Source organism: Lichenostomus cassidix, unplaced genomic scaffold (genome assembly GCF_008360975.1).
Source record: "Lichenostomus cassidix isolate B80296 unplaced genomic scaffold, HeHo_3.0 HiC_scaffold_500, whole genome shotgun sequence".
Lineage (NCBI taxonomy): Eukaryota > Metazoa > Chordata > Aves > Passeriformes > Meliphagidae > Lichenostomus > Lichenostomus cassidix.
The window spans coordinates 84,478-107,600 of record NW_028148058.1 but is presented as its reverse complement, the minus strand read 5'-3'; the positions used below and the strand labels follow the sequence as shown (position 1 = coordinate 107,600).

General features: G+C 45.7%; 1 protein-coding gene across 1 annotated transcript; it reads right to left on the bottom strand.

The window, feature by feature from the left end:
• Positions 1-1,828: 1,828 nt before the first annotated feature.
• LOC146420135 (tubulin alpha chain-like) lies at positions 1,829-16,353 on the bottom strand. The gene is made up of 4 exons (XM_085048611.1): positions 16,273-16,353; positions 9,923-10,166; positions 4,372-4,520; positions 1,829-3,175 (listed from the first exon to the last, which is right to left on the bottom strand). The coding sequence occupies exons 1-4, from the start codon at positions 16,273-16,275 to the stop codon at positions 2,192-2,194; spliced, it is 1,380 nt and encodes a 459-aa protein (XP_084904737.1). The 5' UTR covers positions 16,276-16,353; the 3' UTR covers positions 1,829-2,191.
• Between the last annotated feature and the right edge of the window lie 6,770 nt (positions 16,354-23,123).

The window sequence follows — 23,123 nt, the reverse complement described above, 5'->3', positions numbered from 1 at the left end:
ATACCTGCCAGATCCAGCTTTTTTCCATGGATATCCCTGCCAGATCCAGCTTTTTTCCATGGATCTCCCTGCCAGCTGCTGTTCTTGGCTCGCTCAGGGCGAGGGGAATCCCTGGAGGAGGATAACCAGGAGGATCCAGGGGGAGGCAGAGGTCACTCCATCCCCTTTTCCAGCTCCCTGGCAGCTTCCAGGGATTCTTGCAGCGTGTCTGGGAGCAGCTGGAGAGGGGAGGAGTGTTTTTAGGGAGCTTGGATGTGGTTTTACGGGAGGCTGACTGCCAAAAGGATTGAATTCCCACCCCAGTTCCAGCGAAACTTGCAGGCAGAGCCAGCAGGACAGGGATTGCTTCGGCAGGGAGGAGTGGTTGGAGGATTCCTTAGGGAATTGCTGGCAAAAGGATGGAAAAAGTGGATTTTAACTAAGAGCAAAAGCTTGGCAAAGCTCCTTGGCGAAGCTCACTGCCCTTTTGTTGGATATTTTATTTTAAAGCAGAGGGAAAAAGGAGAATAAAACCTAAATTCGAGCAAAATAAAAGTGAAAACAACCAAAAACGAGCTGTGTGGAAGTTAGGGATGGGAAAGGATAAAAGGAAAAAGAAATATTCCCATTGAATCCCAAAGTTCAGAGGGAACTCTTTTGCCAATCAGAGCCACTTCATCAACAGCTTAGGCCTCGAGGTTTTAACCTTTAAATTAAAAAATTAAATTGCAATTAAAGCACTTAATTTAATAGCACTTAACTTATGGCCCAATTAAAACAGCTGAGCAGAAGATTCTGCAGAATTTACTATCAGCACCAAGTAATTCACTCAATATCTTAATTATGGATGCAATGGAATTAAGAATGGTGGGATGGGAACATTCCTGGAATGGAATTCCAGGAATTCCTGCTGGCTGGAAGTTTTTAGGATTAGGATTTTAGCTATTCCCAGGTAGGGAAAATAAAGCTCAACTCACCCAGGGAGGATTCACGTCTCGTGGAGAGGCTGAGGTGTTGCCTTTGGAGCTGAACTGGAGGTTAAATCTCCCCAAAACTCTGGGATTTTCCCCAAAATCCTTTGCCATTCCAGCTCCCCAAAACCCTGGGATTGTTCCCAGAATTCTTCTCCATTCCAGCTCCCCAAAACCCTGGGATTTTCCCCAAAATCTCTCTCTATTCCAACTCCCCAAAACCCTGGGATTTTCCCCAAAATCCCTCTCCATTCCAGCTCCCCAAAAACCCTGGGATTGTTCCCAGAATTCTTCTCCATTCCAGCTCCCCAAAAACCCTGCGATTTTCCCCAAAATCCCTCTCCATTCCAGCTCCCCAAAACCCTGGGATTTTCCCCAAAATTCCTCTCCTTCCTTTTCCTGGTTGCCACCTCCTCCCTGGTGCTGCTGCCACCACCCCTGGCCTTTTAGGGCCACCAAAGGGATCCTCCCACCTCCCTCTCCCAAAAACCACACAGGAATATTCCCTCTCCCTCTCCCCGTTCCTGGCTGGACCTCCCCAGGCAGATTTTGGGAATATTTCCCAAATCCAGGACTTCCTCAGGCAACACCTGAGCTCCACCAAAAGCAGTGAAGAGGACAAATCCCTCCAAAAAACACTCCCCACAATTCCCAGTGATTCCCTGATCCCAGACAGGATTCCCTGCCTGCTGTGGGAAGGTGAGCAGAGCAAATCCAGACAGAGATTCCCACAGGATATAGGACATTTCCCTCGTGGCTGTAATTAGGGTTGATGACTCTCACCCTCATCAGCATTTGCTTTTCTCCTCAGGGCAGCACCACACAAACATCCAAGGAATCCAAGGAACCTGAAATCCAAGGAGTTCAGAGCCAAAAAAACCCCAAAAAAAGTCTTTATTCACATACAAAAAGCCAGTTGCATAGGTGCATCTCTAATTCCAAAGTGCTTTTACAATAAAAAGCCAGAGAGAGAGAGTTTGCCATTCCTGCCCTTGTGGCATTCCCTGGATATTAGCATTAATTGGGATCTCCTGGCCAGGCAGGATGTCAGGACTGAGTCAGACCTTGGTTCAGCCTCACTCATCAAGACACAGAAGAAGCTCAAGACACCCAAACTAGGCAAGCAGGGAAGGTTTAAAGCATCAAACAGTGGCCATCGAGGTCCAGGCTGATCCTTCAGCACCTCCAGGCCTTCAGGAGAGGAGATTTGGATTCCAGCTGAGCTCCAGCCCCTCAGTTTGTCAATATTCATCCTCCTCACCCTCCTCCTCCTCTCCATCTGCCCAGTCCCTTCCGACCTCCTCGTAATCCTTCTCCAACGCCGCCAGGTCCTCCCTGGCCTCGGAGAACTCGCCCTCCTCCATGCCCTCCCCGACATACCAGTGCACGAAGGCTCTCTTGGCGTACATCAGGTCAAACTTGTGGTCAAGCCTGGCCCAAGCCTCGGCGATGGCCGTGGTGTTGCTCAGCATGCAGACCGCCCGCTGGACCTTGGCCAGGTCACCTCCAGGCACCACGGTGGGCGGCTGGTAGTTGATGCCCACCTTGAAACCAGTGGGACACCAGTCCACGAACTGGATGGAGCGGCGCGTCTTGAGGGCGGCGATGGCGGCGTTGACGTCCTTGGGGACGACGTCCCCGCGGTACAGCAGGCAGCACGCCATGTACTTGCCGCGGCGAGGGTCGCACTTGACCATCTGGTTGTTGGGCTCGAAGCAGGCGTTGGTGATCTCCGGCACGGAGAGCTGCTCGTGGTAAGCCTTCTCGGCCGAGACGATGGGCGCGTAGGTGGTCAGCGGGAAGTGGATGCGCGGGTAGGGCACCAGGTTGGTCTGGAACTCGATGAGGTCCACGTTGAGGGCGCCGTTGAAGCGCAGCGAGGCGGTGACCGAGGACACGATCTGGCCGATCAGCCTGTTGAGGTTGGCGTAGGTGGGGCGCTCGATGTCCAGGTTGCGGTGGCAGATGTCGTAGATGGCCTCGTTGTCCACCATGAAGGAGCAGTCCGAGTGCTCCAGCGTGGTGTGGGTGGTCAGGATGGAGTTGTAGGGCTCCACCACGGCCGTGGAGACCTGCGGGGCTGGGTACACCGAGAACTCCAGCTTGGATTTCTTGCTGTACTCCACGGAGAGTCGCTCCATGAGGAGGGAGGTGAAGCCGGAGCCGGTTCCTCCCCCGAAGCTGTGGAAGACCAGGAAGCCTTGGAGTCCACTGCACTGGTCAGCCTGCAGCAGAACATGGGATATTTATCCCTTTGAGGAATGGGACAACTATCCCAAGAATATTGGATATTTATCCCTTTAAGGACTGGAATAACTATCCCAAGAATATGGATATTTATCTCTTCAAAACTGGGATAACTATCCCAAGAAAATGGATATTTATCCCTTTAACAACTGGGATAACTATCCAAAGGATAGGGCTATTTTTCCCTTTAAGGAACAAAATAACTCTGCCAAGAATATTGGATATTTAACCCTGTAAGTACTGGGATAACTATCCCAAGAAAATAGACATTTATCCCTTCAAGGACTGGGATAACTATCCCAAGAAAATGGATATTTATCTATTTAAGGACTGAAATAACTATCCCAAGAAAATGGGTATTTATCCCTTTAAGGACTGGGATAACTATCCAAAGGATAGGGATATTTTTCCCTTTAAGGAACAAAATAACTCTGCCAAGAATATTGGATATTTAACCCCGTAAGTCTGCCAAGAAAAAGGATATTAATCCCTGTAAGGACTGGGATAAATATCCCAAGGAAAATGGATATTTATCCCTTCAAAGACTGGGATAACTATCCCAAAAAAAAGGATATTTCACCCTGTAAGGACTGGGATAACTATCCCAATAAAATGGACATTTATCCCTTCAAGGACTGGGATAACTATCCCAAGAAAATTGACATTTATTCCTTTAAAGACTAGCATAACTATGCCAAGACAATGGATATTTATCCCTTCAATGGCTGGAATAACTACCCCAAGAAAATAGACATTTATCCCTTCAAGCACTGGAATAACTATCCCAAGGATAATGGATATTTATCCCTTTAAGGACTGGGATAACTATCCCAAGAAAATGGATATTTATCTATTTAAGGACTGGAATAACTGTCCCAGGAAAATGGATATTTATCCCTTTCAGGACTGGAATAACTATCCCAGGAAAATGGATATTTATCTATTTAAGGACTGGAATAACTACACCAGGAAAATGGATATTTCTCCCTTTAAGGATTGGGATAAGAATCCCAAGCAATACAGCAAGAAATCCCGCTTAGAGCACCCACTCCACTTTTTTCACATTTTTTTTCCTTACCACTTTTTCATTTCAAAACTCTGACCCCAAACCCAACGTCCAACCGCACCATCCAAAATAGTATATTTTCCCCCAAAACCTGGTGTTTCCCCTCACCATTTTGCGGATCCTGCTGAGCACGGTGTCGATGATCTCCTTCCCGATGGTGTAGTGGCCGCGGGCGTAGTTGTTGGCAGCGTCCTCCTTGCCGCTGATGAGCTGCTCGGGGTGGAAGAGGCCGTGGTAGGTCCCCGTGCGGATCTCGTCTGCCCCAGGAGCCACCAGGGAGAGCAGAACACAGAGAAGGTGTTGGGGAAGGTGAACTAGGAAAGCCTTGCAGATATGATTACCTTGCAAAAGATGCTGAGAATATGGAAAGTATAAACAAAATTGAGATGAAGACAAGGTTTGAGTTGAAGAGTGTGGCTAGCACAGACCTTTCCCGTGAGAATTCTTTTCTCTCTCTTCTCCCTGTGTTTTATAAACAAAGATAAAGTTTGGATGTTATTAAAAACAGTTTCTCAGGATGTGGACAGTTCAGGCCTGGCCAGTCAGGCCTAGGGGGAGGTTTCTGACTGACCAATCTGGGTGACCTCTGAAAAGTCTATATAAGATGGGATTAAATAATAAATTCTTTTCTTGATGCCACACTTTGAACCTGGATCTTCTCACTCTGCTAGCAGCTCAACAGCGACAGAAGAGTGACTAGGAAACAATGGTTTGGCCACTGAAGGTAATCTCCCTGCTTGACAGAACAATCCCTTCTGCCTGGGCAGCTCCAAAGGTCACAGCAGACCCTGCCTGCCTGGTGGAGATCCCAAAAAGCAGTTTTTTAAGGTTTAAAATATAACCCCATATGGTAATGTGATGATTCTTCTAGGTTGAATGTCGCTGTTGAGCCACTAGCCGAGAGAGAAGACCCGGTTCTCCGTGTGGCATAAAAGAGAGCATTTTATTATTTAATTCCAACTTATAGAGACTTTTCAAAGGTCACCCAGATTGGTCAGTTCAAAGCCTCCCCCTAGGCAGATTGGCCAGGCCTGAACTGTCCACATCTCAAGACACTGTTTTTAATAACATCCAAACTTTATCTTTGTTTATAAAACACAGGAAGAAGAGAGAGAAAAGAATTCTCACGGGAAAGGTCTGTGCTAGCCACAGATGTATGTAAATGCTGTAGGGTTTGTAGCTTGTCTCAGATTGGTTAAAGTGAATTAGAATATTCAACACAGAAGATGATTTAAGGTTTAAAATATAACCCCATATGGTAATGTGATGGTTCTTATAGGTTGAGTGTAAATGCTGTAGGGTTTGTAGCTTGTCTCAGATTGGTTAAAGTGAATTAGAATATTCAACACAGAAGATGATTTAAGGTTTAAAATATAACTGTATGGTAATGTGATGATTCTTATAGGTTGAGTGTAAATGCTGTAGGGTCTGTAGCTTGTCGCAGATTGGTTCAAGAGAATTAGAATATTCAACACAGAAGATGATTTACTGTATTGTAAACAGCAAATCTCTCTCTTTCTGCCTCTCTCCCTCTCTCTCTTGCCTCTCTGAGCTGCTCTGAGCTGCATCTTGCAGCCCAGCAGGTTTCTCACCCCCATGCTCCTTCACAACAATCCCCCAAGCTCTAAACCCAGCTTTAGAGATCTCTCATTTCTATTCCATCCTCATAACCAAATCCCACAGAGTTCAATCCCACAAGAAGGTTCTGGGTGACTTGGGGCTGGCAGGATGTCCTCCCCTCCCCTGCAGCAGGACATTCCCTGCCGCTGCTGAACCGCCAGATTGGCCTGAAGAGCCATGCCAATCAAATGTGGCAGAATTCTGATTTTATTATTTAATTCTAAAACTTATATAGACTTTCAAAGATCGTCCAGATTGGGTCAATTCAAAACCTCCCCCTAGGTTGATTGGCCAGGTTTGAACTGACTATCCTTCCAGAGAGCATTTCAATAACATCCAAATTTATCTTTGTTTATAGAACACAGGAAGAAGAAGAGAAAAATTCCCATGGGAAATTCCACAATTCCCCACCCTTCTCTCTCTGCTGGGTGGCAGAAGATGGATAACTCTAGCTGGGTTGACAGCCTGGCTGAGGTTATCTGTTGGCACCTGAAAGTCTAAAATTATATTATTATGTAATTATAATTATAAAAATTCATATTGTGGAATGAAGAGAGAATGTGGGAAAATAAAAACCAATAATTTTAGTGACCACACAAGGCACACTTTTACACTATAAAAAGGTGGAATGAACAGAGAATGTGGGAAATAAACAACAATAATTTCGGTGAGCACACAAGGTACACTTTTACACTATAAAAAGGTGGAATGAAGAGAGAATGTGGGAAATAAACAACAATAATTTCGGTGAGCACCCAAGGCACACTTTTACACTATAAAAACTCACAGGTTTTCACAAAAGGTAGAAGTTTTTCTACATGGACACTGAAGAAAATCCTCTCCCCAGAGTCTGGCTGCAGCTCTGTGGTAATTTCTTGCAGGACTGAGGGAGGATTCTGATGTATCCCAGCAGCAAAATTGGATTTTGGTAAGATCATTGGTTTCCTAAAATTGTATTATTCTGGCTAGCTGATAATAATAAGAATAGGTTCCTTTCTTAACTTGCATTTTTAACTATTTTTATAGTTTTTGCAAGCATTTCCCCATAATTGCATTTTAGCTATTATAGTTTTGCAATTATACCTTTATTGTGTGTGTTCTATGATTGTATGTATGTCAGTCTGATCTCTGTTATTTTCTGTGTCTAATAAATGCTGTTTTACATCACATTAGACTAATCAGCCAAATATCAAAGAACTGAATGAGCAGAAATTCATGTCTCCTGTCCCCCCTGCAGGACATCCCTCTGTCCTTCTGCTTCGTGGTGGAACACAGATAACTCCACAGGGTCAGAAACCCAGCAGGAGGTTATCTCGTGGTGCCCGAAGGTCTGAGACCTCTAACCTTGAATTCGTGTTTTAGTGTAAAATGGGAGTGAAAATATATACGACCGAAAAAATGAGTGGAAAAAAAATGAGTGGAAAAAATATGAGTGAAAATAAATAAGAGTGAAAATGAGTGAAAATAAATAAGAGTGAAAATATGAGTGAAAATAAATAAGAATGAAAATATGAGTGAAAATAAATAAGAGTGAAAATATGAGTGAAAATAAATAAGAGTGAAAATATGAGTGAAAATAAATAAGAATGAAAATAAATATGAGTGAAAATAAGAGTCTTGGGGTGCTAACCACCTTAATTAAAGTTCCTGCCTGCTGCTAGAAGCCTGAGAAACAGCAGAAATTCATAAAATTCCTGTCTCAGATGTATGACAGCAGGACAGAGCCAAATCCATGGAGTGTCCACCAGGAGGTCATGGGATGACAGAGCAAAACCCATGGAATGTCCACCAGGAGGTCATGGGATGACAGAGCAAAACCCATGGAATGTCCACCAGGAGGTCATGGGATGACAGAGCAAAACCCATGGAATGTCCACCAGGAGGTCAAGGAATGACAGAACCAAACCCATGGAATGTCCACCAGGAGGTCATGGAATGACAGAACCAAACCCATGGAATGTCCACCAGGAGGTCATGGAAAGACAGAGCATGGAATGTCCACCAGGAGGTCATGGAATGACAGAACAAAACCCATGGAATGTCCACCAGGAGGTCAAGGAATGACAGAGCCAAACCCATGGAATGTCCACCAGGAGGTCATGGAAAGACAGAGCAAAACCCATGGAATGTCCACCAGGAGGTCATGGGATGACAGAGCATGGAATGTCCACCAGGAGGTCAAGGAATGACAGAGCAAAACCCATGGAATGTCCACCAGGAGGTCATGGGATGACAGAACCAAACCCATGGAATGTCCACCAGGAGGTCAAGGAATGACAGAGCCAAACCCATGGAATGTCCACCAGGAGGTCAAGGAAAGACAGAGCCAAACCCATGGAATGTCCACCAGGAGGTCATGGAAAGACAGTACAAAACCCATGGAATGTCCACCAGGAGGTCATGGAAAGACAGAGCAAAACCCATGGAATGTCCACCAGGAGGTCATGGAAAGACAGAGCCAAACCCATGGAATGTCCACCAGGAGGTCATGGGATGGTTGTGGGAATAATGGAAAGGGGAGGAATAAACCCATCCAGGTATGGTCCTACCATGATTCCATCTTCACCCTGAAACCCTAAATTAATCAATTAATCTGGTTTAATGAGTTAGGACGATTCCAGCATTATTTTGGGATTAGTTCCCACAGGCAGCTCGTTCCAAAGCACCTGGAAAATTCCAGAAGCTCCAACTCCATCCTCTGCTCCCCTGAATTGAAGGAAGACACAAAAACCCTCCAGAGTTGACATTTCCACCTGACCCAACCTCAGGTCAGCAGCACCTCCAGAGGGATTTTAAATCCACTTTAAATCCACTCCATCCCAGTCTTGGACACATTCCATATTCTCCCGGCTCACTCATTAAGTTCTCCATTTAATTCCTTAATGAGGTGTCTCAAAATTAAGCAGAACCCAAACAAAAGGCTGCAATCTTGTCATTAGGACTAATGAGTCACATCCCGGATGGGAAGATAGGAGGAGAAGCCTGGGAGGCAGAAGGAGGTGGTTGGACTGGGAGTCATTTCCAATTAAAAAAATAAAATTATTATTTTCTAGGAAGACACCTTAAATTGAAGGGCCACGATTCAAGTGGAAATAATTGGAGTCATTTCCAAATAAAAAAATAAAATTATTATTTTCTAGGAAGACACCTTAAATTGAAGGGCCACGATTCAAGTGGAAATAATTGGAGTAATTTCCAATTAAAAAAATAAAATTATTATTTTCTAGGAAGACACCCTAAATTGAAGGGCCACGATTTTGTCAAACACCCAGAGATCCCCAAGGGAGCTGGAAGGGAAAATCTTCTCAAATTAATCAGGTTGGAAAAGATCTCCAAGACCAAGTCCAACCTTTGGCCAAACGGGACACCCAAATTCCCACAAACTCGTGGAATGTGTGACATTCCAAAGGTTCCATTCTGCCCAAAGGTGCTTTGTGAGGGGTGTTAGAACCAGATGTGCCACATCTGGCCTTGGGATGGTGAAATTCCAGCCAGAGCCACCAAAGTGGACAAATCCAGGTTGGTAAATGACTTCCCACCTGCTGAAGGTCCAGCTCAGGACAGCAGGTCCCAAAAGGAGGGAGCAACCATGGATTTGTCACTCCTGGTCCCTTTGGAAGTGTCAATTCCATCTCCTTCCAAAGGCTGGGGAGGTCTCACCAGAGCAGGGGAGTGGAACAACACCAAGGAAGGGCTGGGAATCCATCAATCAGGGATGAAGGGCTGGGAATCCATCAGGGATGAAGGGCTGGGAATCCATCAGGGATGAAGGGTTGGGAACCAGTCGTGGATGAAGGGTTGGGAACCAGTCGTGGATGAAGGGTTGGGAACCAGTCGTGGATGAAGGGTTGGGAACCAGTCGTGGATGAAGGGTTGGGAACCAGTCGTGGATGAAGGGTTGGGAACCAGTCGTGGATGAAGGGTTGGGAATCCGTCGTGGATGAAGGGCTGGTAACTACGGAAGAAGGGCTGGGAGTCATGGATGACAGGTTAGAAATCATGGAAGAAGATGCCACCACCCCCAGACTCCCATCTTTACCGATGACCGTGGGCTCCAAGTCGATGAACACCGCCCGAGGAACGTGCTTGCCGGACGCCGTCTCGCAGAAGAAGGTCTCGAAGGAGGAATCCACTTGCTGGGAGTTGGGATCCATGGATTTCACCTGCCTGGAGCTGGGAATGGTCCCGTCAGCCTGGATCCCGTGCTCCAGGCAGTAGAGCTCCCAGCAGGCGTTGCCCATCTGCACCCCGGCCTGCCCGATGTGGATGGAAATGCACTCCCTCTGGAAAAGGGAAATGGGGAGTTTTAGATGTCCTGAGGGTTGGGGTTAGGAATTCCAAACCCCCATGGCTCTCCTCGGGGTGTGGGAACAGGGAGGGAAATGGGGGAAATGAAATGAGGGAAGTGAGGGAAATGAGGGAAATGAGGGAAATGAAAGGAGGGAAATTAAGTGAGGGAAGTGAGGGAAATGAGGGAAATGAAAGGAGGGAAAGAAATAATGAGGGAAATGAAAGGAGGGAAATGAAATAATGAGGAAAATGAAATTAGGTAAATGAGGGAAATGAGAGAAATGAAAGGAGGGAAATAAATAATGAGGGAAATGAGAGAAATGAAAGGAGGGAAATAAATAATGAGGGAAATGAGAGAAATGAAAGGAGGGAAATAAATAATGAGGGAAATGAGGGAAATAATGAGGAAAATGAAATAATGAGGGAAATAAATAATGAGGAAAATGAGGGAAACAACGAGGGAAATGAGGGAAACAACGAGGGAAATTATGAGGGAAATGAGGGAAATAATGAGGGAAATGAGGGAAACAGGCGCCTTCCGCCCACCACAGGGAGCTGGAGCCGGGACAAAACCAGGATCTGCATCCCTAGGAAAGGCTCTCCCAGCCCAGGGAAGGAGGAAGGAAGGAGCTGCTGGCTCCATCCTGAGGCAGGAAGCAGCTCTGGCTGCTCCACATCCCAATGGGACAGCAGGGACAGGCTGTTCATCCCAAAAAAAAGATGGGAAAGGCAGAGCCAGGCTGGAGTCAGAGCAGGGAAGAGGCTGGAGGAAACAGGGATTGCCCTGGGGCAGAACAATCCTGATTTTTCCAGGTCATCCCAGCAGCCTCTGGCTCCAGGGAAGCACTGCAGGGACTCAATCCTGATTTTTCCAGGTCACCCCAGCAGCTCCAGGGAAGCACTGCAGGGATTGGCGTCCTCTGGAGCCTCCCTGGGCATTTTGGGTTGTTGTGCTTCCCTGGGTAATTATAATCTGCTGCTTCCACCACGCCGAGATCAAAGGGATGGCAGAACCTCCTGTCCCAGCTCTGAGAGGAGAATCCCAGTGCTGCTTCCCAAGGGAGGTGATTCCACCTGGAATGACAGCTGGTCCCAGTGTTTGGGACATCCTTGGGCAGCTTGGCTCGGGTGTCACCTCACCCCACCCAGAGCTGGGGAGTCCAGAGGGAACCTCTCGGGGTGGTGGGAACATCTCAGGGTGGAGGGAAAGTCTCGGGGTGGTGGGAACATCTCAGGGAGTTGGGAACGTCTCGGGGTGGTGGGAACATCTCGGGGTGGAGGGAACATGGGAACATCTCGGGGTGGAGGGAACGTCTCGGGGTGGTGGAACGCCCGGGTGTGGGAACCTCTGGTGGAACCTGGAGTGGAACCTCTCGGGTGGAGGAACTCCGGGTGGAGGGAACCTCTCGGGGTGGAGGGAACCTCTCGGGGTGGAGGGAACGTCTCGGGGTGGAGGGAACGCTCGGGGTGGAGGGAACGCCTCGGGTGGAGGGAACCGCCCGGGGAGGACGTCTCGGGGTGGTGAGGATGTCTCAGGGTGGAGGGAACGTCTCGGGGTGGAGGGGAACATCTCAAGGAGGTGGGAACGTCTCGGGGTGGAGGGAACGTCTCGGGGTGGAGGGAACGTCTCGGGGTGGAGGGAACGTCTCGGGGTGGAGGGAACCTCTCGGGGTGGAGGGAACCTCTCGGGGTGGAGGGAACCTCTCGGGGTGGAGGGAACCTCTCGGGGTGGAGGGAACAGCAGATCCCACATCTCCAGGGAAATCAGATTATCACAACCATCCCAAACGCCCAGGGAGTCTCCAGAAAACTCCAGCTGGACATCCCTGAGGACCAACCACTCGCAGCAGGGAAACGACCCAATGCCACTTCTCCATTCTCCAAGATTTTCCCACCCCTCCAGCAGCTCCAAAGGCCACCAAACGCCCAGGATGAAGCAAAGCAAGGCTGGGTGGACACTGCTGGGACATGGGGACACCAACCCATCGCCCAGAGGTGCCCAAATCCCAGTGTGGGCCGAGACCTCAGTTCTGTGGGGTGTGGAGGCTGCTGGGACCAGAAACTGTTGGGATTGGGGGCTGCTGGAATCAGAAATTGTTGGGATCAGAAACCATCGGGATAAGAGATTACTGGAATCAGAAACTGTTGGGATCAGGGGTTACTGGGATCAGAAACTCCTGGGATCGGGGTCTGCTGGGATCAGAAACTGTTGGGATCAGGGGTTGTGGGGATCAGAAACTGTTGGGATCAGGGGTTGTGGGGATCAGAAACTGTTGGGATCAGGGGTTGTGGGGATCAGAAACTGTTGGGATTGGGGGTTACTGGGATCAGAAGTTGTTGGGATCAGGGGTTACTGGGATCAGAAATAGTTGGGATCAGGGGCTGCTGGGATCAGAAACCATTGGGATTGGGGGGTTACTGGGATCAGAAACTGTTGGGGTCAGAAATTGCTGGGATCAGAAACTCTTGGAATAAGAGATTACTGGAATCAGAAATTGTTGGGATTGGGGGCTGCTGGGATCAGAAATTGTTAGGATCAGGAGCTACTGGGATCAGAAACCCTTGGAATAAGAGATTACTGGGATCAGAAACTGTTGGGATTGGGGGTTACTGGGATCAGAAACTCTTGGGATCAGAAACTGTTGGGATCAGGGGTTGTTGGGATCAGAAACTCTTGGGATCAGAGATTACTGGGATCATAAACTGTTGGGATCAGGGGTTGTTGGGATCAGAAACTCTTGGAATAAGAGATTATTGGGATCAGAAACCATTGGGATAAGGGGTTACTGGGATCAGAAATTGTTAGGATCAGGAGCTGTTGGGATCAGGGGTTGTTGGGATCAGAAACCCTTGGGATCAGAGCTGCTGCTCTCCCAGCTGCCCCCTGCACTATGCAGGCAATGCCGGCTGCCCAGCCCAGCCCAGCCCAGCATGGTTGCAATAACTCCCATCCCACATCTCCCAGCTCTTCCCAGGGACAGCTGCTCCTCTCCCCAAATCCCAAAAATCCCATTCCCAGCACCTGCTGCACGGGGAGCGCCGGAATTCACAGCCCAGAGCTCGGGGAACAGCAACAAAGGGGAGGAAAAATCAAATTTCAAAGGGGGGAAATCATCCCATTTCCAAAGGGGGAAATCATCCCATTTCCAAAGGGGGAAATCATCCCATTTCCAAAGGGGGAAATCATCCCATTTCCAAAGGGGGAAATCATCCCATTTCCAAAGGGGGAAATCATCCCATTTCCAAAGGGGGAAATCATCCCATTTCCAAAGGGGGAAATCATCCCATTTCCAAAGGGGGAAATAATCCCATTTCCAAAGGGGGAAATAATCCCATTTCAAAAGGGGGAAATCATCCCATTTCCAAAGGGGGAAATCATCCCATTTCCAAAGGGGGAAATCATCCCATTTCCAAAGGGGAAATAATCCAATTTCAAAAGGGGAAAATCATCAGATTTCAAAAGGGGGAAATCATCAGATTTCAAAAGGGGGAAATCATCAGATTTCAAAAGGGGGAAATCATCCAATTTCAAAAGGGGGAAATCAAATTTCAAAAGGGGGAAATCATCACATTTCAAAAGGGGGAAAATCAAATTTCAAAAGGGGGAAATCAAATTTCAAAAGGGGAAAATCATCAAATTTCCAAAGGGGGAAATTGAATTTCCAAAGGGGGAAATCGAATTTCAAAAGGAGGAAATCATCAAATTTCAAAAGCGGGAAAATCCAATTTCAAAAGCGGGAGCTGCTTGATGTTTTTATTATAAAAAGGTTTTCCACCCCTTTGAAATATTAAAATTAATAGAGGATTTTTTATTATTATTTTTAATTTTTGGAGCTCCCAAGCTTTCCAATATTTGCATCCAGCTGGATTGCTTTTTCCAGACTCTGCCTGTTGTTTTCCAGCTGATTTTCCCATCGGGAACACCATGGAAATATTTAACTGTTTTCCAGCCAGGCCAGACCAGAAATCCACACATTAAAGGAAAAGTTCAAAGCCAAATCCCTGGGAGTCCCTTTGAAGTTTTTTTTTCCCCATTTGCAACCAGCAGATTTGTTTTTTTTTTTTTCCAAGTTGCTCCTTTGCATCCATAAAAAATAAAAAAATAAAAACTCCAGTTGGGATCCTCTTTCCAAAAAAAGTTTCAGCTGGGTGAGCCAGAAATGGTCAGGATCGCAGATTTTTATTTTAATTTTAAACCTCCTGCTGAATCCACTTCAATTTCCCAGCTGCAAACTTTTTTGGAGCAAGGAATTCCATTAAAAAACGACGAGGGAAAAGTGGGATTTTTAGATTTTTATCCATTTAATATCTGATCCCAAAGGTTTAGGGCAGACAAAGGCAACATGGCAGCTCATTCCTCAGGAAAAAAATAAATTAATTTTTAAAAAACCCTAAAGGTTGTGCTTGTTGCACTCAGTGGAAATGTTTAAATTTGGGGGGAAAAGGGAGCAGAAAGAGGAAAAAATTCAGATTTTCATCTACCACGCTGTCGAGTGAAAACACCCCAAAAAAATTGAAATAAATTCCATAAAAATTCCAAAATCCCAACTTTTAAAGGAGCCAGAAACTTTCCAGCCCCCAGCTCAGGAGCTGCAAAATCCTAGAGGAAAATCCAAGAGGAATTTCCAATCCCATCCCTCACTTTTCCCATATAAGGAGCAAACCCTAAATGAACAAAACCCCAAAATCCCACAGAGCTGCTGGGAATTCCCACTGCAGGCAGAAAGGAGAAGGAAAAAGGATCAGAACTCTGAGAAAACAGTGGGAAAAAGTGGGGAAAATTGGGAATTTCAAAATCCAGGAGGAATTCCCAATCCCATCCCTCACTTTTCCCATATAAGGGGCAAACCCTAAATGAACAAAACCCCAAAATACCCAAAAATCCCACAGAGCTGCTGGGAATTCCCATTCCTGGCAGAAAGGAGAAGGAAAAAGGATCAGAACTCTGAGAAAACAGTGGGAAAAAGTGGGGAAAATTGGGAATTTCGAAATCCAAGAGGAATTCCCTAACACTCCAAACACTTTTCCCAAATAAGGAGCAAATCCTGAATCAATAAAAACCCCAAAATATCCAAAAATCCCTCAAAGCCGCTCAGAATTCCCATTCCCGGCTGAAAGGAGAAGGAAAAAAGTTCCAAACCCTTGGAAAAGAGTGGGAAAAGTGGGAAAACTTGGGAATTCCTCTTGGATTTTGAAATTCCCAAGCACTCCAATGACTTTTCCCTTACAAGGAGCAAACCCCAAATCCATAAAACCCCAAAAAACCCAAAAATCCCTCAAAGCTGCTCAGAATTCCCATTCCCGGCTGAAAGGAGAAGGAAAAAAAGTTCCAAACCCTCGGAAAAAAGTGGGGAAAATTGGGAATTTCGAAATCCAAGAGGAATTTCCAATCCCACCCCTCACTTTTCCCTTATAAGGAGCAAACCCTAAAGCCATAAATACCCAAAAATCCCACAGAGCTGCTGGGAATTCCCATTCCCGGCAGAAAGGAGAAGGAAAAAAAGTTCCAAACCCTCGGAAAAAAGTGGGGAAAATTGGGAATTTCGAAATCCAGGAGGAATTCCCTAACACTCCAATCACTTCTCCCTTACAAGGAGCAAACCCTAAATCCATAAATACCCAAAAATCCCACAGAGCTGCTCAGAATTCCCATTCCAGGCAGAAAGGAGAAGGAAAAAAGCTCAGAAAAGTGGGAAAAATTGGGAATTTGGAAATCCAGGAGGAATTCCCAATCCCATCCCTCACTATTCCCATATAAGGAGCAAACCCTAAATCAATAAAAACCCCAAAATACCCAAAATCCCACAGAGCTGCTGGGAATTCCCATTGCAGGCAGAAAGGAGAAGGAAAAAAACTCAGAACTCCCAGAAAACAGTGGGAAAAGTGGGAAAAATTGGGAATTTCGAAATCCAAGAGGAATTCCCAATCCCACCCCTCACTTTTCCCTTACAAGGAGCAAACCCTAAATCCATAAATACCCAAAAATCCCACAGAGCTGCTCAGAATTCCCATTCCCGGCAGAAAGGAGAAGGAAAAAAAGTTCCAAACCCTCGGAAAAGAGCAGGAAAAGTGGGAAAAGTTGGGAATCGGGAGCCTTACCATGGTGAGCTGCCGAGGGAAGCAGAGCAGCTGCCGGTTTGACTCGAAATTCCCAACTCGCTGCAGTTTCCTTTGGCTCCACCTGGGGAGGAAATGATTGCTGAGAGTTTAAAGGGGCAGAGAGGCTTTTCCTGCCAGCCGGGAATGGGGGAAAGTGGGGAGAAAACTGGGGGAAAGTTGGGGGAAAATTGGGGTAAAATGTGGATTAAATTGGGGTAAAGTTGGGGTAAAATGGGGAGAAAATGGGGAGAAAATTGGGATTAAATTGGGGTAAAGTTGGGGTTAAATTGGGATTAAATTGGGGTAAAATTTGGATTAAATTGGGGTAAAATTGGGATAAAATGGGAAAAATTCGGATAAAGTTGGGGTAAAATTGGGATAAAATTGGGGTGAAATTGGGATAAATTGGGATAAAGTTGGGGTAAAGTTGGGAGAAAACTGGGGTAAAGTTGGGATTAAATGGAGATAAAATTGGGGTAAAATGGGGAAAAAATGGGGAGAAAATTGGGATTAAATTGGGGTAAAATTGGGAGAAAATTGGGGTAAAGTTGGGATAAAATTGGGGTAAAATTGGGGTAAAAATGGGGGTAAAATTGGGATTAAACTGGGGTAAAATGGGGAGAAAATTGGGATAAAGTTGGGATTAAATGGAGGTAAAATTGGGGTAAAATTGGGATAAAATTTGGATTAAATGGAGATAAAATTGGGGTAAAATTGGGATAAAATTGGGATAAAATGGGGATAAAAACAGGATAAAATCGGGATAAAATCAGGATAAAATCAGGATAAAATTGGGATCAAATCGGGATACAATCAGGATAAAAACAGGATAAAATCGGGATAAAATCAGGATAAAATCAGGATAAAATCCTCTTTAACTGGATGAAAAATTTCTCTGATTAAACCCAGTGCAATGGGAATTTATTTTTCCTTTTTTTAATAAGCATTTTAATGGAGTAGGAGGGAAAAATTTTGATTTTAAACTTTGGGGTTTGGCTAAAAAAAAAGAGAAATCTGTAAAGATTTTAAGCTTCCATGTAATTCACTTTCTCCAGCAGGAACAATCCAACCCTCATCCCAAAATTATTTAGGATGATTCTCCCCTTTTTCCCATCATTATTTGGGATTATTTTCCCTTTATCCCATCCAGGGACAGGACACAGGGAATGGCTTCCCACTGCCAGAGGGCAGGGATGGATGGGATCTTGGGAATTAGGAATTCCTGGCTGGGATGGAATTCCCAGAGAAGCTGTGGCTGCCCCTGGATCCCTGGGATGGCCAAGGTCCCAACCTGGGATAGGGAAAGTCTCTCTGCCTATAGGATGAGATGATTTTTAAGATCCTTTCCAACCCAAACCCTTCTGTCACTCCATGGTTTCCTCTTCAACAAGAGGAGGCAAAAGAGGACAAAGTGGAGATGATGATGACAGTGACGATGATGATGATGAAGAAGGATGATGATGATGATGAAGAAGGATGATGATGATGATGATGATGACAATGATGATGAAGAATGATGATGATGATGATGACGATGATGATGATGAAGAATGATGATGATGAAGGATGATGATGATGATGATGACGATGATGATGATGACAATGATGATGATGATGAAGATGATGATGAAGAATGATGATGATGATGATGACAATGATGATGATGATGACAATGATGATGAAGAATGATGATGAAGATGATGATGATGAAGAATGATGATGATGACAGTGATGACGATGATGAAGATGATGATGATGAAGATGATGATGATGAAGATGATGATGAAGATGATGATGATGACAATGATGAAGATGATGATGATGATGACAATGATGATGATGATGATGATGACAATGACGATGATGATGATGATGATGATGAAGATGATGATGATGACAATGATGAAGATGATGATGATGATGACAATGATGATGATGATGATGATGACAATGACGATGATGATGATGATGATGATGAAGATGATGCTGCTGAGTTCCCATCCCTGCCCTGAGCTGCTTCTCTCTCCCTGCAAAGCCTTTCCAGAGTCACCAGCCTGGGACAGTGGGAGGTGACCCTGGATGGCAGGGGTGGCACTGGGTGATCCTTGAGCTCCTCCCAACCCAACCCATCCCACAATCCCACGACTGGAATGTTGTCCTCTTGCTGTTCTCCTCTCCCACCACACCCTTGGCTCCTCAGAGCCTTCAGGATGGATTCCACCAGGAGAAACACCTGGAAATCCCATCCTGGAATTTTCTTTGCCCTCCTGACCTCCCCAACATTGATTTTAGCAGAGAAATCATCTCATTCCTCCCCCAAGCACCTCTCAGGGTCTGCTCTGAGCTCCCCAAGCTGCTGGGAAAAGCATTCCCAAATTCCATGGCTCACTGCCCTGCAGGGTTCAGAGCTCAGGGCTGCAGCTGAACACAAAGAACAGGAATTTGGGAAGTGGGAAGGAAAAGAGAATCACTGGAGATGGTGGTGGAAGGGAGAGCCTGGCTGGGATTTCAGCTCCAAGTGAGAAATTTGGGGTTTTTCCCCGTGGGAATTAGGAATCAAAAGAGGGAATTGCTGGAGCTGGTGGTGGCAGAGAGAACCTGAGTGGGATTTCAGCTCCAGGTCAAAAATTGGGATTTTTCCCTCAGGAAATGGGAAGGAAAATAGGGAATTGCTGCAGTTGATGGCAGCAGAGAGAATCAGCCTGGGGTTTCAGCTCCAGGTCAAAATTTTTGAATTTTTTTCTCAAGAAATGGGACAGAAAGGAGAGAAATGCTGGAGCTGGTGGTGGCAGAGAGAACCTGATTGGGATTTCAGCTCCAGGTCAAAAATTGGGATTTTTTTCTCAAGAAATGGGAAGGAAAATAGGGAATTGCTGGGTGGCAGAGAGAACCTGACTTGAATTTCAGCCACAAATCAAAATTTTGGGATTTTTTTTCTCAGGAAATGGGAAGGAAAATAGGGAATTGCTGCAGCTGATGGCAGCAGAGAGAATCAGCCTGGGATTTCAGCTCCAGGTCAAAAATTGGGATTTTTTTCCTCGGGAAATGAGAAGGAAAAGAGATGGTGGCAGGGAGAACCTGCCTGGGATTTCAGCTCCAAGTGAGAAATTTGGGGTTTTTTTTTACTTGGGAGCAAGTGGGAAAGTTCCCAAAGCAGGGGGAGACACCAGTTTGGGGGTGGCTGCTGTGAAAAATCAGGAGAAGGACTGGGAAGGTGATAAGGAATTTGGCAGGTGGAGATCAAATGGGGGAAAATGTGAATATTATATATCTATATCCCTAAGCCAATGGAAATGAAATGCTCAGCAAGGCACCAGAATTTTGCTGAAGTGCTCAGGTTTGAACCCAAATGGAAACTCCACAATTAAACCTGCGCTGGAATCAAATCAGAAAAATTAATTCCCTTCTCTTTGGCACCACATCATGCCGAGGCTGAGTCCTCTGGCAGGCTCAGAGCACCCCAGGAATGCTCCCTCTCCATCCCAGAGGTGTCTTTCCCCCAAAAAAAACCCCACAAATTCTGTCTCAAACCTTCAAATCCACAAATCCATCTGGTTTTGTGCAACACTCTGGCAGCTGGAAGAGGGGAGCACCTCTGAATCCAACTTCCACTAACTCAGAGAGCTGAACTTGTGGGTTGAGTGCGTCTGAAAAATCCATTTGGGATTCTTTAGTCAACCACAGCTTTTTGTGGGGTTTTTAATGGGTTTCCAAAGGAATTTAATGGGTTTCAAAAGATTTCAGCTGCCCAGAAGTTGAGCTCAACCTGATGGAGTGAGAAAAGCTGTTCCAGCACCGTCTGGGCTGCCAGAGTTGTTAAAAAGAGATTTTTTTTTTTGCCAAATCTGTCTGGTGGAAAGGGGGATTTGCACTGCAGAGGAGATATTTATCTGATTTATCTGATTTGTCAGTGATTTATCAGCAGAGGTAAGCTGTGCTCTGTTCTAGGGATGTCACCCCAAGAGGTGACAACCTCATCCCCACCAAAACTCCCATTTTTCAGAGGGAAAAGGCAGAAATGGAGGAAAATCCCAACCTCAGTGGATTTGGGGTAGATTTCCAGCTGATTCCCTCAGCTCAGAGTATCCAGACCTTCCCCCAGCTCCTGGCTGGGAGCACCACTGAACCTCCTGCTGGCTTTCCAAGGCAGCATTTGGGGATTTGCTGCTCTGTCTGGCCAAAAAAACTGCATTTTCCCAGATTGAAAGATCTCACTGCACATAATTTAGGCAGTGGATTTGTGCCAGGAGTCAGCTCAGGCACAAAACACACCCTTTACATCCCCTGGGTGTGTTTTGGGGTGAAATTTGGGGAGTTGAGCTGATTTCTGAAGTTTTTTTCTTTTTTCCTTTTTGCAGGAAGAAGCTTTTTCTCCCCCAATATTTTGCTGGGTTTTGCCTTTTCCTTTTTGCAGGAAGAAGCTTTTTCTCCCCCAATATTTTGCTTTTTTTTGCCTTTTCCTTTTTTCAGGAAGAAGCTTTTTCTCCCCCAATATTTTGCTTTTTTTTGCCTTTTCCTTTTTGCAGGAAGAAGCTTTTTCTCCTCTGATATTTTGCTGCTTTTTGCCTTTTCCTTTTTGCAGGAAGAAGCTTTTTCTCCCCCAATATTTTGCTGTTTTTTCCCTTTTCCTTTTTGCAGGAAGAAGCTTTTTCTCCCCCAATATTTTGCTGGTTTTTTGCCTTTTCCTTTTTTCAGGAAGAAGCTTTTTCTCCTCCACTATTTTGCTGCTTTTAGCTTTCTCCTTTTTGCAGGAAGAAGCTTTTTCTCCTCCAATATTTTGCTGGGTTTTGCCTTTTCCTTTTTGCAGGAAGAAGCTTTTTCTCCTCCAATATTTTGCTTTTTTTTTTGCCTTTTCTGGCAGGACTGAGGCTGTTGCTCCCCTATAGATGCTGTGGGGTGCTGGATTTGTGTCCAGGGAGGAGAAAAGTGGGAAGAGGAGGATGGAGGAGAGAAAGATCACAGAATCACAGAATATCCTGAGCTGAAGGGAATTCAAGGATCATCTAAAGGATCATCCAAGGATCATCTAGACCAATTCCTGCCCAGACACCCCAAAATCCCACCCTGTCCCTGGGAATGTTGTCCAAACCCTGCTGGAGCAGTTTTGGGAATGTTCCCATTCCCTGGGACCTGTTCAGTGCCTCACCACCCTCTGAGGGAAAAACCTTTCCCTAAAATTCCCTAAAATCCAACCTAAAACTGCCCTGAATGAGCACAATGGCTGGATTTTGGCAGGAATGGTGTGGCCAGTGTCAGCGAATCTGCAGGGAAAACAAAAACTCTCCAACAACATTTTCATGTTAGAGAGTCAAGGCATTACACTATTATCTGGCCAGGATATTGTTCTGGCCAGGATGTACCACAGAAATCATCTCATCCACACACAGCCTGGCTGTGCAGAGAGAATCATTCCAGGATACATGGATTTACTCAATTTTTCAGATATTTTATGCAGTAAAAATACATATAAAAGCATTGGGTCAGTGTGCATTGGGCCAGAGCTGAGCAAACCCCCAGTATTCAGTTTCCCATTGGATCTGAATCTCCTCACCTCTGATGTTAATTAGATTTTTCATTCTCCAATTTTCCTCTCAGTCCTTTCCTGCCCAGATGTCTTCACCCCTGCTGGAGGTGCTCTGGGGTAGCTGTTTGTAGATAAACACTGATGTCTGCTGATCTGCTGAAAGCATTTATTTTTGGGTTTCGTTATCTTTATCTTTATATCTTTATCTTTATCTTCATCTTTATCTATCTGTCTTTCTTGATCTTTATCATCTTTATCTTTACCTTTTACCTTTATCTTTATCATCTTTATCTTTATCTATCTTTATCTTTTACCTTCATCTTTATCTATCTGTCTTTCTTGATCTTTATCATCTTTATCTTTATCATCCTTATCTTTTACCTTTATCTGTATCATCTTTATCTTTATCTATCTTTATCTTTTACCTTTATCTTTGGGTTCCTCCCAGTCTGTTGATCTGCTGAGTCCATCACACCTCACCTGGTAGAAAAATGCCCTGGAAAGAAACCTAAAATTCCTTTTCCTGAGGAAAACACAAACAAAACCTTTGACCAAAGTTATACAAACTTTTAACCTGCTATATTTTCCAACACCAGCAGCACTGGGGAAGTGATTTTTCCCCATGCTGGGCGTTGGTGAGGAATCACCTCAGTGCTGTGTCAGCTCTGAGCTCCTCAGAGGGGCTGGAGGTGTGCAGGGAAGGGAATGGAGCTGGGAAGGGAATGGAAAACTCCTGAGGGAGCTGGGAAAGGAGCTGAGCCTGGAGCAAAGGGGATCAGGGGGACCTTGTGGCTCTGCACAGCTATGACAGGAGGGGACAGCCGGGGGGTCAGGCTGTGCTCCAGGGAACAGGGACAGCAGGAGAGGGAACAGCCTCAGGCTGGCCAGGGGAGGAAAATGTGTGGATATTGGGAATTTCCTTCATGGAAAGGGTTGATAGGAATTGGAAAAAGCTGCCCAGGGAGGTTTGGAGTTCCCAGCCCTGGAGGTGTCCAAGGAATTCCTGGATGTGGCACTCAGAGCTCTGGGCTGGGGACAAGGTGGGGATCAGGCACAGGCTGGACTCGATGGTCTCAGAGGACTTTTCCAGCCTCAAAAACCCTGGAATATCCCCTGGAATGTCGCAGAACTCTGGAATATCCCCTGGAACATCGCAGAACTCTGGAATATTCCCTGAAATATCGCAGAACAGAGCGCGATGACTCAATAACTGGAATATTCCCCTGGAATATCGCAGAACTCTGGAATATTCCTGCAATATCGCAGAACAGAGTGTGATGTCTCAATAAACCTGTAATATCCCTGCAATATCGCAGAACAGAGCGCG